Source organism: Micrasema longulum, unplaced genomic scaffold (genome assembly GCF_059751315.1).
Source record: "Micrasema longulum isolate JH-2025_06_02 unplaced genomic scaffold, ASM5975131v1 h1tg001954l, whole genome shotgun sequence".
NCBI classification, from domain to species: domain Eukaryota; kingdom Metazoa; phylum Arthropoda; class Insecta; order Trichoptera; family Brachycentridae; genus Micrasema; species Micrasema longulum.
Window position 1 is genome coordinate 301,649 of NW_028279128.1, and position 15,314 is coordinate 316,962.

The following is a 15,314-nucleotide window of genomic DNA, read 5'->3' on the forward strand; positions in this document are numbered from 1 at the left end:
GACATTAAAACGAAAGACAGCGCGTAACAAAAAAGGCGTGCACTCCGTGCAACGAACGATGACTCTTAATCTAGCGACAAAGTCGCTAAATTGGCAGCACTGGTGGACGGTTGACCCGCGATCCACGCTCTTCTCCCTTCCACAAGATTATTGAGGCAAAGAAATCTTTGTATTCAGCTCAAATTTCTTGTTTGGATGTGTGATAAACAAAACTCACTTCCACTCTGACAAATATGACGTCATTGAGTAATACGTATACACAAACTAGAAGCTCTCAAAAACATCGCTTCAGTTGGCTTAATATTTACGTGTGTCATCCCGCGTATTCAAAAATTAACCTTATGCAATAGCAGTAAAGATGTATTTAGCATGTTTCAAAAACTGTAATTACGTATTTCGTGTTATTTGATCTTATGTTCATTATTTTCAAGCAAAATTCAACCGTATCGTTAATTAAAACAATGATGTTTTTACTAACGATGGATAAAGTGCGAGTTTAAATACATATTAGGTACTGGGGAATAGCAATTAGAGATGAAAATAATCAACTAAATTTACTAATCGAATGAAGGAAATAATCGAATTAATCATTCGAATGAATCATTTATTTCCGGTATACCATTGACAATATACACAGAAATTTATTCAAAGACAAACTCAGTTTTTCGGGAGAAATATCCATGCTTTGGGAATGCTAGGTATTTTTTTTTCCTTTATAAGAAAAAGAGCCTTCTACCAAAATGTGATAACATCGTCCAAAAACAAGTGACATAGATTTACAAATTAAAATTAAAAACAACACAAATAGAAAGGAATAACAATATGAACACAAGCAAAAAAAGATACCTACATTGTATGAAAACTTCAAGCTGGTTACATTCTAGAATATTTTCAAATGTTTTGAATTTTTATTTTACTTAAACTAATAATATTATATGAAAAACAGAAGTCACGTTTTAATACGGATTTTATTTCTAGAAAGCCGGGACGTGAATACAAAAAAATCGTGTATTTATTGTAAGTAACCCTAATAAAAAAGTAATACAAAAAAAAATCTTTTTATAAAAACAAACTAATACTGATTTTCAAACAAACAAATGGGAAAATGGAGACATGGTTTGAAAATTAAAAAATATTACCCGTAGAGCAACAAATTATAAACCTACATAGGAGGCGATTTTCACAAAAATGGCGCTATATAAATTATCCAAACATTAGGTACGTCAGTTTGTTTTTTTTTTTAACTATGGCAATAATAATAATGTAAACCATGATCCTTACTTTATGGTATTTAGAATATTTACATGGGTATAATTATAGTCTGTGGTTATCATTACTTGACATAACCTAATATTTATCTGCCAAAGAAAGGATGAAAATTAAAATAATTTTGTTTCATATTTATTGTTTAGGTCACGCATGTAAAACTACAATCAGCTGTTATTGTGTTTATATTTCAGATTGGATGGATTTGATATAAATTTTATTATTATTAAGTACACAAATAGGCCAGCAGCAGACCTATAAACAAACGTCACTTTATTTTATTGATATTTTTATTGTTAAATGATGCACTTTATATATTAATCATATTAATATACATTTTTATTTTACCTGTGCTGACATAACTACAAAAAACAAAAGCATTTTATTTCAACTATCACGTCCGCCAGATCCCAGCGCCCATTACGTCATAACGAATTAGTTGGCAATGAAAGTAGTCGGCGTAAAGCTCGTCCACTGGTCCATTTGTAGTCGAATGAATTTAACGCACACCTATTGGTCTATTTGTAGTCGAGTAAATTCATTAGTTTGGAAATTACTAATTCATTCGATAGTCGGCGTGAGGCTCGCCCATTGGTCTAATTGTAGTTGAATGAATTTAACGCACGCCTATTGGTCTATTTGTAGTCGAGTGAATTCATTAGTTTGGAAATGACTAATTCATTCGATAGTCGGCGTAAAGCTCGCCCATTGGTCTATTTGTAGTCGAGTGAATTCATTCGACTACATTACTGCATTCGGGCTTTCATTCGACTGAATTTACCCATCGAATGTAGTCGACTACTTTCATTCGACTACTTTCATCGGTAGTATAATCTCTGACTCCGCCTCTGCATGGATCGTTACACGGGGTTGCAGCGCGCATTTTGCATGCATGCATTTTATAAAAACGATGATACTTACAGTGTTGCTCGTCATCTTTATAGGAGTCATTTTATTTTAACGTTCACGAGGAATGTGCCAAGTGTGAATTTAATCAAGCATTAGATGTGCAAATTTGAAAATACTGGAAACAACGGCGGACAAATCAACTGGGCGCAAAAGAACGTCAAAAACGAGTACGAATGTCGATCGCGTTCGTGAGTCCGTTATAGATCCACGACAGTCACTATACGATTGCTCTCAGCATCTCTGAATTTGAATAAATCCACGGTTTATCGCATTATTCAGAAAGATTTACATATTCACCCATACAAAATTGTTATTGTGCAAGAGATGAAGCTCGATGATTCAGCTAAACGAGTAGAATTTTGCAGGACAGTGAAAAATCGTTTAAGGTGTTTCAATAACATAATATATATGGTTCTCTGATGAATCCAATTCTCATATAAATGAACACGTGAATAAACAAAATTGCAGGTATTGGGCTTCCGAAAATCCATTTGAACTGCACCAGAAACCATTACATTCGCCAAAGGTTGTCGTTTGGGCTGCCATGCCAAGTCAAGGAATTATTGGCTTATACTTTTTTGAGGATAGCCGTGTTCGCGCTCAGACCATTAATTCCGATCGATATTGCCATATTATTCGGAATTTTCTGGCTCCAGAAATGCAAAACCAGATTGGCTACAACCGCAAAACATTTTTCCAGTGAGATGGTGCCACTTCCCACGTCACAAATGACTCGATAGCTGCTCTTCACGATTTATTCCCTGGAAGAGTAATAGGTCGCTAAGGAGACATCAACTGGCCACCGAGGAGTCTAGATTTAACGCCTGCTGTTTTTTTCCTAGGAGCTACATAAAAAGTAAAGTATTCCACCCGCTACCATCCAACTTAAATGTGTTAAAGCAAAGAATCAAAGAAGAAGTCAACGCTATTCCAAGAGCGATGCTCCAGCGAGTGATTCAAAAGTTAGTGTTAGTTAGTGCTAGGGTAAATGATTGTGAAGAAGTACATGGTGCACATTTAAAATCGGTTGTTTTTCATAAATAAAAATTCAAAAGCGGCTCTATTCAACAGTAAATAAAACCGAGTTTGAACCAATACTAGTATTTATTTTAAAGTATCAAAAACGAACAACATTCTGAAAAACTCTTTACTTACTAATTACAACGAAATAACATAAAAACAACAAAACGAAACAAGGTGAAGGATATGAATATGTAGACAAACAAAAATAATACACATATACAAAAATAATATAAAAGAGTTGGTTATAATAATATACACAATTATCAATAGATATTGTAGAATTTAAAAAAAATTTAAATTTGATTTGTATCTCCTATGCTTCTACATTCCCAGGCATTAGAATCTCAAATTCTCGTTTTAAATAATTGGGATGGAGTATTGCTATAAAAATATAACGATTTCGTATTTAGAATGCCATAAAATCATTTATACTATCTGGCTGTATTTTTTTTGTAAGATGACATCACAATAACTAATCATGACTCAAATATGAAGAAGGGTACTTACTCGGCTTAGTAATGATTTTTTTTCTGATATTTAGTCATTTTTTCTTCGTTTCATTCTTCTCTCTCTCTCTCTCTTATAATAATTTTATGTTGCCTCTCTCTAATAACAATTAAACGTTATTAGTGTGTACAGAACTGCTAACAAAAAACTTTCATTCTAAAAATAGAGGTTTTGTATTTTATTTGTACAATAGTATCGGTTGGATTATTTATTTATATTAATGCCTTGTCAGTGTTATTTTGTTTCGTTGTCTACGTAGTAAGGCAATCAATGTCACTTTTTTTGATAAAAATATATACCTACATATATTAGGTTCGTTTCTTTTGTTATAACAAGTTACGTTTTTAAAGACGAGTAATATTTGTAAATATAAAAACATGAATAGTACTAAATAGGGACAGTAACTTATTCTTTATCTTTTAAGTGATCCTCATGACGATCTAAGATCTGTATTACAAAAAACTAGTTGGTCTCCTGAGATGATGAGGTCGAACTGTTCCTCCATCTCTTGGGTGGTTTCATTGGCTGCAGTGTACACAAGTCTGTTGCTGCTCATTCTGTTCACATGGTCCCTCCCGTATTTATCGCACGATATCCTCTATTTAACACGTGAATATAGTATTACGGGTTCGGTCTCAGAGCGTTTTTCCAGTAATTGACCTTAATTTCAGCAGTTTTGAGTAGTACAAACTACCTTTGGTACGAACAGTGTCAGTCCGCGCTTCCACGTGTCCGGTCTCACTCATGTCTGGTTAATTCTGACCTTGCTACCGATACGCATACCTTTATTTCTCCACATCACATTTCTCAGACACCCCGACACAGTTGATGCTTTGCTGACTTGTTCTCGGACTTCGGGGTACAAATCACTGAAACTCATGACCTGTTCCACTGGCTTGTTGTTAATAGTCAACTGATACCTAATAGGTTGTCTGGATACTGTAAGACTTTTTGTTGTGTTGACATGTTTAGCCTTTGTGATACTAGGTGGAACTTACACAGCATTCTTTGTAGGCCATCCTCAGATTCAACTATTGTACAGTGGGTTGCCAAATTAATAGGGACAGAACCAATATTTTGTGATTTTCATGTTTATACTGTCTCTACTTCTAAATAACTTTGATTTGATGAGAATTCCTTCGTTATTTTTGCTGCTGGTGTCATCATCGACACCTTTAAGAAGTGGTGATACCAGAAAAGCGTCACAACTGTTAAAATTTTGAAGAAATTTTCCACGTGGATATCATTTTTATGAAAACAAGCGGTTGAGGGTCTTGAAAAAAAAATATGTATGAATTGTTTTAACGGGTTTCAACAGTTCAGTTATATCAAAACGTAAGTAATCATTAATTATCTACCAATTTTGTTAAGTTTTATGTTCATATCTTATTTCTATTAATCGTTTTGCCGTATTGACTCCAGTAATGTGTTTTTTCAGTATGGTAAGATCTTTAGACACTTTCCCAGGTAAATTTTTGGAAGTGAAGACAATATTCTTAACTTTTGTTAGTAGTAGTGTTTCTGGGTAGCCAAGAGTACATATTTATGCACGACACCGCACCCTGTTATAAAGCCAGGACTGTCACTGCATTCTTGGCTGGAAAAAATAGGAAGGTTTTACCTTGGCCGGGGAATTTTCCCGACATGAATCTCACTGAGAACCTGTGGGGGCTCAAGAAGAGGGAGATTGTCAAAGAGGTGAACATAACCAATCACCAGCTCATCGAAATCCTCTTCCGAGTGTGGCTTTACTATCCTGAGTTAAAGCTTAATGAAAAACTGCGCATTAAGAGTGAGCGTCCCATGACTTGTTCAATCTGTCATCATCATCATTGCCTTTTTGCACCTAATGGCGCATAGGGCACTGCATTGGTACACCAATCGCAGCGTATCTTGATAAACTTTTTTGTTACATTAAGTTTAGATGATCAGTCTTACGCTTCAGTTACTAATACAGGTACCATAAAATATTCTAGTGTGAAAAATCCCTTTTAAATAAATATTTCATATAAACCATGTCGAGAATCGAACCCGAGACCTCTTGCATGGCAGGCTAACGCGCTGACCATTACACCACGAGGCCGACACATATGTAATTGTGGCTAAAGGTGATATCACAAAATATAAACATTCTATCCGATAATGTTAAATTATAATTAAACTAAAGAAATAAACTCGAATTAAGGACAAAAAAGGATCTTTGAATTTTTCCAATAAAATGTTACTGTTACTAAAAATTAATTACTCTGCCTAAAATCATTAACATATTTGTTTCATGAATACTAAAGTGACAAAAACGAATTTTTCATAGGTGTCCCTATTAATTTGGAAACTCACGGTAGCTGCGCTATCTGCATAGAATACATTAATTGTTTTACTACCCATTTTGTAACCCAGTCCTAAGCCAGTCACCTCTTTTATAATATCATCCATTGTAAGATTTAACAGAAAAGGTCATAAGTAATACACGTTTTTAAAATTGTTTTACTATTTTTTTATTTGAACATATTAAGTTACTCTCAATGTATTTATATCCATAATTTCATAAACTTGCCTAAAAACAATAAATGTTGACCAACTGTATAATTCACTTCAAGCAGAATAAGAATTAAAATTTATGAATGCAAATTATAAGTTTTTTCGGCGTTCGAATGATGAACCAAAATGATGCAAACAAGTTGTTACTAAAATGAGTGACATGTTTGAAACGAATTTTGGCAGTTACTCAATTATGATTGTGTAACGATGATACATACGAATAAAATAATAAAACGATTTTGAAAAAATATTTGTTTTTATTTTATTTCTAAAGGTTTTGTAATTTTGTGAGTGACATTTATAACATCAACATTATTGCGCAGCAGATCTCGGGTGTTAAAATGTGTGCATCTTTTTTTTAAAAACATTGTTCACATTAATTCAGACTTTCAGTCTCATATAAATTAATTTTAATTCAATTTTATCGCTAAAAGTTATACATCTTTTATTTACAATAACTTTTCCCTAACACAAAATTAAAATCGAAAATAGTTGTACTTTAAAATGTTGGAATAATTGTCTCAAGCTTCCAATTAGAGGGAGATGCGTCGATCGGTTTGCATTCGAAAATTGATCGACAGTCGACAAGTAAATTATAACTAATAATTTAATTAATGGAAATAGTCAGGGCACCTAACGTGTGTTGGTTGGTAATTAATCAATTATTGATTGACGTTACAGCCGCAAGACCAAGATTGAGCTAGCGATTCTTTGAATCGAGTATTGCTTCTAAGTTGTACTAAGTTACAGAACTTTCTTGATTTCGTCGTACAAGACAAGTACGAAGGCACCTCCGGTTCCCCTGAGGACGTTGGAGAAGGCTCCCTTGAAGAAGGCCTTGGAGCCCTCGGTCTTGGCGATGACACCCCAGCAGTGGAGGGTATTTTTATAGATGATTTCGCTCTTGGCACGTCCAGACTGCATCATCATACGCCTACGTACGGTATCGAAGGGGTAGGACACGATACCGGCAACTGTTGTTACACACTAAGGGAGACAAAACATACTCATTTTAACAAGTCACTAATCCAGATAATAAGACATTTAATTCGTTATTCATCTAGAATGCACGGTCACAATCCACAAAGATATGCAGTTTTTTTATTATTTAAAAATCTATTTTGTACTGAAATTTGGGTGCAATTTTTTATTTACAATCTAATTAGCTTAAAATGTTCAGCAATGTTTGAAAATGTGTTCTCGAAAATGTTTTCCCTCTCTGTTGCAACAAATTTGAATTTTTCATGTGAAATTTAGAGTATTCATGTCATATCCGTCGATATCACAGTACCACACCGTAATAGTTAATTTCATAAGGCAACTTTGCTATAAATCGCGTACCTAAATCTATTCAAATACCGAATTAAAGTAAGGATAAGTATAATATTCAAATGAAAGGTTACCTGTGCAATGGCCCAGCTGATTACGATAGGGGTGTTCTTGGGATCAGGAAGCATTCCTCTGGCAGTGTCGTAGAAGCCGAAGTAGGCTGCGCGGTAGATGATGATACCCTGCACTGATACTCCGAAGCCTCGGTACAATCCAGAGAGTCCATCGGACTTGTAGATCTTGGACAGGCAGTTTCCGAGTCCAGAGAACTCCCTGCCACCGCCAGCCTTGCCGACATCAGCAGCTAACCTGTTGGTGGGAGATGACGACTGTTAATAAAAAATATTCATATCCTAGTTCGAGAGTAGAATAGCAAAATTGTTTGGACTAACCAGGAGAAGATCTTATATTACTGGGATGTGTAGAGATAGCAGGGTAGCGTTGACTTTAACAGCCGTAAGGCGGCAGTTAGGTCACAGAAAGATCAGACTTGTCGGTGTAAATGGGAGCAAGACTCTCCACAGGTGAGTCGTGCTTAAAATCAGGTGTGCATCCACAGACATGACGAGATTAGATTTTTATAACCTCAATTATTTTTTTTAGAAACAACACCTTTGCCCGCTTTGCAAATGCTGCCCTCATTACGATTATTAAATCATTTGTTTTTTAAAACACTAAAAAGTCAACAAATAGTTTATGACGAGGACCGTGTGATGCCAAAATATCCCATGAAGTTCAGCGTTAGATTATAACAAGATAACGCTATGAAATGCATTTGGTTTGAAACTATATAAATAGATATATTTCGAAGAGTACTTAGCGTGGAAAGGTTCACCAAAAGCTCAATGCGGTATATTTTGATATCTCTTGGTTGCGTGATGTTAATTGGCAGAGTTACAAAATCAGTGACCAAAGCCCACCCCTATCTCTATACTAAAGTAAAGTGTATAAAGAATTGTAGGTTAATTGAAAAATCTCCTTTTAATATACAGATATTGTGCATTCATGCAAAGAATTACGCATGCCCCATTCATTACTAGACTCCATGCAATTTTCATCAAACAAAAATTCGCTTTTTACAAATAATTCAATTCTACTCTTATATTTAAAAATAAAATCAATAAGTATACTATACAAATAGTATGTATCATCATCATCATTCCCTTTCCGCCCCTAATGGGGCATGGGGCACTGTATTTGTACACTAACAACAATCAGTCTTACGCTTCAGGTACCTGTCCAGGGACTATGAAATTTTTTTAGTGTAAAAACACCTTTTTAAATATTTCATGTAGACCATTGACACTAATATGATGTTTATTAGTAGAATAATATTATATGCCATAGTATATTATTTATAGAATAATATATTATCAATAGTTCACCTCTAGTGATTTAAATGCAAATAGGTACAAGAATCAATCGCAAGATAAATTCGCAGAACAAAAATAATATAATGAAAAACATAAAAAACAACTTCGCTTGTTATTTAAAACGCTTTTGATATTGTTTGCATAAACTACCTATTTCAAAAAACAACATCATAATAAGTCAAATAAATTTGTGTGACGTAGGTATTAATTATATATAAATAACAAATTGTGCAGTACAATAATTTTTAAGGGTTTATTTTAGCGCCTGGTTGAGGTCCCGTGGCTAGTGTTGCCGACTCACGGATCAGAGATCCGAGGTTCAAACCCCACTCTACCACAACATGATTCCCATTTTCCAATACTAAGTTATTTACAACTCATTGAAAATGCCTCCCAAAATTTAAATATTTAGGTAAAAACATAATAAAAGGTAACAGATCTATATTTGGTAAATCGGTAGTCAGATGGCAGAAGGGACCATCTGTAAATTTTTAGGTTTTCTAGTTTTCAACAGTTTTGATAAATATTTCAGTAAATACAAATAGATTTTTTTCAAAAACATGATCATTTGAAATGTTAATTTATTATTGAAAAGTTACACTAAAATATTTTGATTTGTGGATTAAAGTCTTGAAATTAAGTCTTATTTCAGCTCTCCTGAATATTTTCGAAAATCGCAGATCTTCTGCCATCTGACTACCGAAATATCTATCTTTTTTTTTGCATATAGTAAGTAATATGTGGATTGATTAATTTTACCTGAAGGACATCAAACCCACATATGAGCAGTTTTATTGAAATGTGCATTTTGACATCATTATTATTAAAAATATATCCAACCATTACAAAAAGTTCGGATACTGCAAACAGCAAAAATAAAACATAATAAAAATATATGCAGAAGTATAAATGGATTTATTTTCAAAATCAAACAAAAGTATTTGAATACTTTATAAACATATTAATCAGAAAACCATGCAGAAATACCTAACACAAATCGTCGAGAGAATCATTGAATGATTGCAAAATTCAAAGACTGAAACCATTGTAATAAGGGTAATTTTAAACTATCATGCAATCACATAACATTGAGCAATCACATAACATTAACATTGAGATGGATTTTTTTTATTACTTTAAAAATGTAAAAGAAAAAAACTGGTACTTTCCTATTCTAAACATTTGAGATTAAATTTTTTTAAATTGAATTTTTTAAATTACAATTTTATTTATTCATACAGGATAAAAAGGAAGGATGTAAATTTTGATTTATTTTAAACATAATCTGATGGATCTACATTTCCGTTTAATAAAAAATTGACATAATGGCTAGTTAAGTACTGAAAATATAGCGAAAAAAAAAACTAATAAAATTATATAGCTTCTTTAAAATTCCATGACCTTGATTCACTAATACACAGAGAGATATCTACGACCAGATCCTGCTTTACTAAATTATATATAAAATATGGATGTTCAAACAAAGGCAAAAATGGTGTTACACATTGTGTAAAGTGGCCACTTAAACCAGCCAATGACAGGTCATAAGCCCTGTAAATGTCTAGACTTCCATATTCCCTTATTTAAGGTATTGTCCATCTCTGTTGTAATTTGTTAATGTAAATAATAAGTTTAATTCCTAAGAACTAATTAATCTATACACTTGCTTCCGTGTCCCCTCCAGACCAACTTAAACGTCTGATATTTTCTATATTCCTAACATCTAAAATAATCACGGGAAACATTCTATCATTCCTCGTATATATGAAACGCTAGATATATTTAATACTTCATAATATAATAGGTCCAAAGAGAACTATCAAGCTTGATTCAGAATAACAGAGAAAAGACGTTTTGTCTTTTTTTGCTCTTTATTTCTCGTCATCAAATCAAATGCAATTTTACACTTCTACTTTCCTTCATTCATCCTCCACTAATCCTCGTAACTTTCCTTCTTTTATCTTCCCAATATCTCCTTGTTTTGTCCCTATTTCTTTTATTTTAATTTATATGAATAACACTGTTTCAATCACTAATCTTTTTTATATGTAGTTTAAACTGTCGCTTTATTTTATTACTATGAAGTGAATAAATGTTATTGGATGGCAGGCCCTACTACTTATGCATACATATTTAATAATTTTTATGTCATCATCATCATCATCAATTCCTTTCCGCACCTAATGGTGCATAGGGCACTGCATTGGTTCACCAATCGTAGCGTAACTTGATTTTTTTTTTACATTAGGGTAAGATGATCAGTCTTACGCTTCAGGTCCAGGGGCTATGAATTATTCCGATGTGTACACACCCTTTCAAATAAATATTTCACATCAACCATATCGAGAATCGAACCCGAGACTTCTCGAATGGTAGCCAAACGCACTGACCATTACACCACGAGGCCGACAATCTTTATGTACACACATTTAACCTGTATTTTGAATAAATAGACATAAAAAACCTGTTTTAGATTGTATATCATGTAATGACTATTTAAATTAGGCAGGTTCCTTTATATTCGTAAGTTTATTTCAATATACGAGAGGTTTGAAAACTTAAAAACGTTCTACTCAAAACATACTTTTCTGACATTCATCCTTTATATCCTGTTCCCTTTATTAATTAATGCACATTTATTAATCAAATGCGATGTTAAAACCCTCAACTTTCCTATAAACTTGACAATCGTATTGTTTACCTGGTTCTGGCGAAATCAAGAGGGTAGACGAAGCAGAGGGAAGTGGCTCCAGCGGCGCCTCCTGAAGCCAGGTTACCGGCGAAGTATCGCCAGAACTGAGTGTTCTTGTCCACTCCTCCCAGGAACACCTGCTTGTACTTGTCCTTGAAGGCGAAGTTCAGGGCTTGGGTGGGGAAGTACCTAATGACGTTGGCGAGGTTTCCGCGCCAGAAGGAGGAGAAGCCCTGTTCTTTGGGGATGCGGACGAAGGCATCGACGATACCTGTATACAAATATAATTCATTATTTCTTAGATGCAATTTTGTGCACCACGATGAAACACGAATAAAGATTTGTGCGCACAAAAATCTTTTTAAAAGTCCTCTTTTAGAAATATTTAAATCACAAAAACAAAGTTTAGTAAATAAATCGTCGGAAAAATGTAATTTCGAGATATTAACGTTTTATGTTATAATACCATATCACTTGTACAAAGCAATATAAAACCTATATAACATCTCTTCAACAAATGCGAATCGTGGCAACTCACTATGTCCCAAAATAGCCAAGTTTTGTGTTAAGTGGGTTACATACTGTCGTTTATTATTTTTATGGGTAACTTATATTACATAATGTTTATCTTTAAAGATTGAATCAAAATAGAAAAATTAAGGTTAATAATTAAAATTAAGGAAAATTAAGCGGATGGTGGTTAGGCCCTGTATCTAGTGACCACTAAAATGACAGCCCATAAGCCCAGTTAATGCCTAGTCTGCTATTAAAAAAAACTTCGTCTATTTGAATATAGTTTTATCTTTAAATTAAACATTAAATACAACAATGATACCCCGAATCTTGATTTAAGATAACAAAAATAAAATTCGGATTAAATGAAAAATAAAATAAAGATCGGGTTGTGGTCCTGCGGCTAGTGTCTCGGACTCACGGACCAAAGGTCCCTGGTTCGAATCCCACTGTACCCAACTTGATACCCAATTTCTAGTAGTGAGTTATTTAAAAACTCGTTGAAAGTGGCCCTCAAAATTAAATATTTAGGTAAATTATAAGAACGCAAATATTTATTTTTCCCTTTAAAAAAAAAACTCTGAAAAATTACCATAAGAGCTAAATAAAAATAAAGAATTAATCTTATTATATTATAAATTATCATTGACAACATAAAGCGTTTTACAAAAATACTATTTAAGAGTAAATTATGTAGATTACATAATAAAATTTGCTAAGACTTTTTCAAATATTATGTAACAATTCATTTAATAGAAAGGGAAACGATTATGACATTTGCCTCTAGTTTTGATGAGTCTCCAAAAATTTAAGTGTGTTTTTGATTTCAAACTATTAATTTGAAAAAAAAAAATTTACTTACAATTAAATTACATTTTGATGTAGACACATAGTTCAATTTATTAACAAGTCTATTACGAGTATTACTTGTTATAATAATAATAATACTTTTTTTTTGTTACATAATTAATTACTAATAATTAATTAACCGAATTATGTGGTTATTTAGTCCATATTTTACCAATCGACATAACCGATATTTAATTTGACCAAATTGATTGTAGGCAATAAAAAAATTCATGGAAATGAACCTTGGACGTCTTGGCACTAGTAAAAATACAACAGCTATCAGATTTATTTATGCCTAGATTTGACAGAAGCCCCCTCTCCTCCACATAATTCTTCGCTAGAATCAGCTGTTTGTAAATAGCGCAAAAACTTCTAAGTTCAAAAAGAAAACTCTCCCACTGTTTTGGAAATGAGATTGTAAGGCGAACCGGCCTGTCTTACAAATAAAATAAACTTTAATGAATGAAACATTAAATTATATAATATTAAAAACATCGTGTTTCGTAATGTGGTGGATTAAATAAAACATAATTCTTCCTGAAACGGTGATAAGACTGATTAGGTACCCTATATCTTTTTTTTGGGGAGTTTATAAGAAAAAAGAAAGATAAAAATAACTCGTAATCATCGATTAAACTGACTTTACAGTTTATCTATTTACTGTCCAAATCACAATTACATAACTAATAAAAGAAACCTAATTAAAAAAGTCCATATATTTTGTAACTTTGTAGCGTAATTTATTAAACACTAGTTGCATAAAACATTTAAGTTTGTAATTGAAAATTCTTGTTGGAATTTCGTTGTAATTTATTATATAAATAAAAGAAAAGTGATACTTCAAATTTGTGGATTAAAATATCAGTCGTCTTTTATATCAACAATAAAAAAAAATTGTTGCATGGCTAAGTTGGTCGGAAAAATATGACATGATGCGCTTACCCTTGTAACGCTGGTCTGCGGCAATTTGCTTGGAAATATGCTGGACTTGGAGCAAGAGCTTCACTCGCTCGATGGGCGCCACCACGGTCTTAGAGACCGCGGCGGACACTCCTCCGGCGATGAAGTCCTTAAGGAAGGCGACAGGATCGGCAAGTCCAGGCATGACGGGTAGCGGGGAGTACAAGGGGTCGACGCGGAGTGGACAGTGCTACTGGCTGCGGAGAGCGTGCTCTCGGCAAGTCATAGCGCGCGCGCGCGTGCGCAGCAGCTCGCGGCTATTCCCGGCGGCGCGACGACGTCACGCCTTGGCACGCGCGGAGGCCGCCGCTTGCGCCACCCGATGTGGGGCACCGCTCCTACCCTTGCCCGCGATGGGCTCTACTTTGTTGCTAGCGAAATGCTGCTCTTAACCCCCGTGACCCTTGGCGCGCCTCACCGCTGCGAGTGCCTGCAGCCGACCGGCGGCGGGCCGCTTACGACACGCGCGCGCTCGCAATTCTCCGCATTTTCTACAACCAACCACCACATAAAACCTTATTCTTCTTCTCCAAACCCAACAATTACAGCAGTGAAAGCACGCTCTCCTCATACCCGAAAACCGTTTAAAAGACCAAGGGTCTTCCTGTCGGTTTCGATCATGCTAAAAAAAAATAAAAAATCGAGTAGCTCTATTAATTTTCAATGTCATAAAACGCGATTTTGAATGAATTTAACTCTACTGCCTTTATTGCCCCTTGCACAGTGAGTTTTGCAAATAATATGAAGGGCTTTTTTCAGATATTGTCATTCTTCCTCATGACCATATTTCAATAACACAAACTGTTTGTAACTTGTATAATCTAGTTACAAAAAACCATTACCATTATTAGATTTTTACCATAATTCTTATTATCACCTAAATAGGCTTTGCAGGCTTTCTGCCGCCTACCAACTCCTGTGCGTCTTCTAGAGTCAGGTCCGCGTTTTGTAATTTATACATGAGCCGCTTAAGAATTCGTCGCTTTAGTTCGTTTTTTTCCACATATCAAAACACAAATTTGCAGAAATAGAGATTTTAAGTTTTTTTAATGAAATATGCATAAATAATGACCGCAACTTAAGGCAAAATTCGTTCAAAAACACCTTAAACAATAAAAAAAAAAACATTTTAATTTTTATAAATAAAGGGTTTCTCAGATCTCCTGCCACTTAACTCAATTTCGTTAAAAGTGGTATGTTGTGTGTGTCAACCGTAAGTTGACGTCTAGCACTAGATTCTTGTAAAGTAGACAAGAGAGTAGCACACGACCATTCCAGTCAGGAAGAGACAGCCATACTGGATCACTATCATCAGACATAACAAGTGCATTTAAGAGGGATACCATAAAATAAGG

General features: G+C 34.1%; 1 protein-coding gene across 1 annotated transcript; it reads right to left on the reverse strand.

The window, feature by feature from the left end:
• Positions 1-6,175: 6,175 nt before the first annotated feature.
• Positions 6,176-14,285, reverse strand: LOC148273443 (ADP/ATP translocase 2). Its single transcript, XM_088238719.1, has 4 exons — positions 13,942-14,285; positions 11,647-11,908; positions 7,647-7,881; positions 6,176-7,230 (listed from the first exon to the last, which is right to left on the reverse strand). Exons 1-4 carry the CDS (start codon positions 14,102-14,104, stop codon positions 6,988-6,990), a joined length of 903 nt encoding a protein of 300 aa, XP_088094845.1. The 5' UTR covers positions 14,105-14,285; the 3' UTR covers positions 6,176-6,987.
• Positions 14,286-15,314: the final 1,029 nt, after the last annotated feature.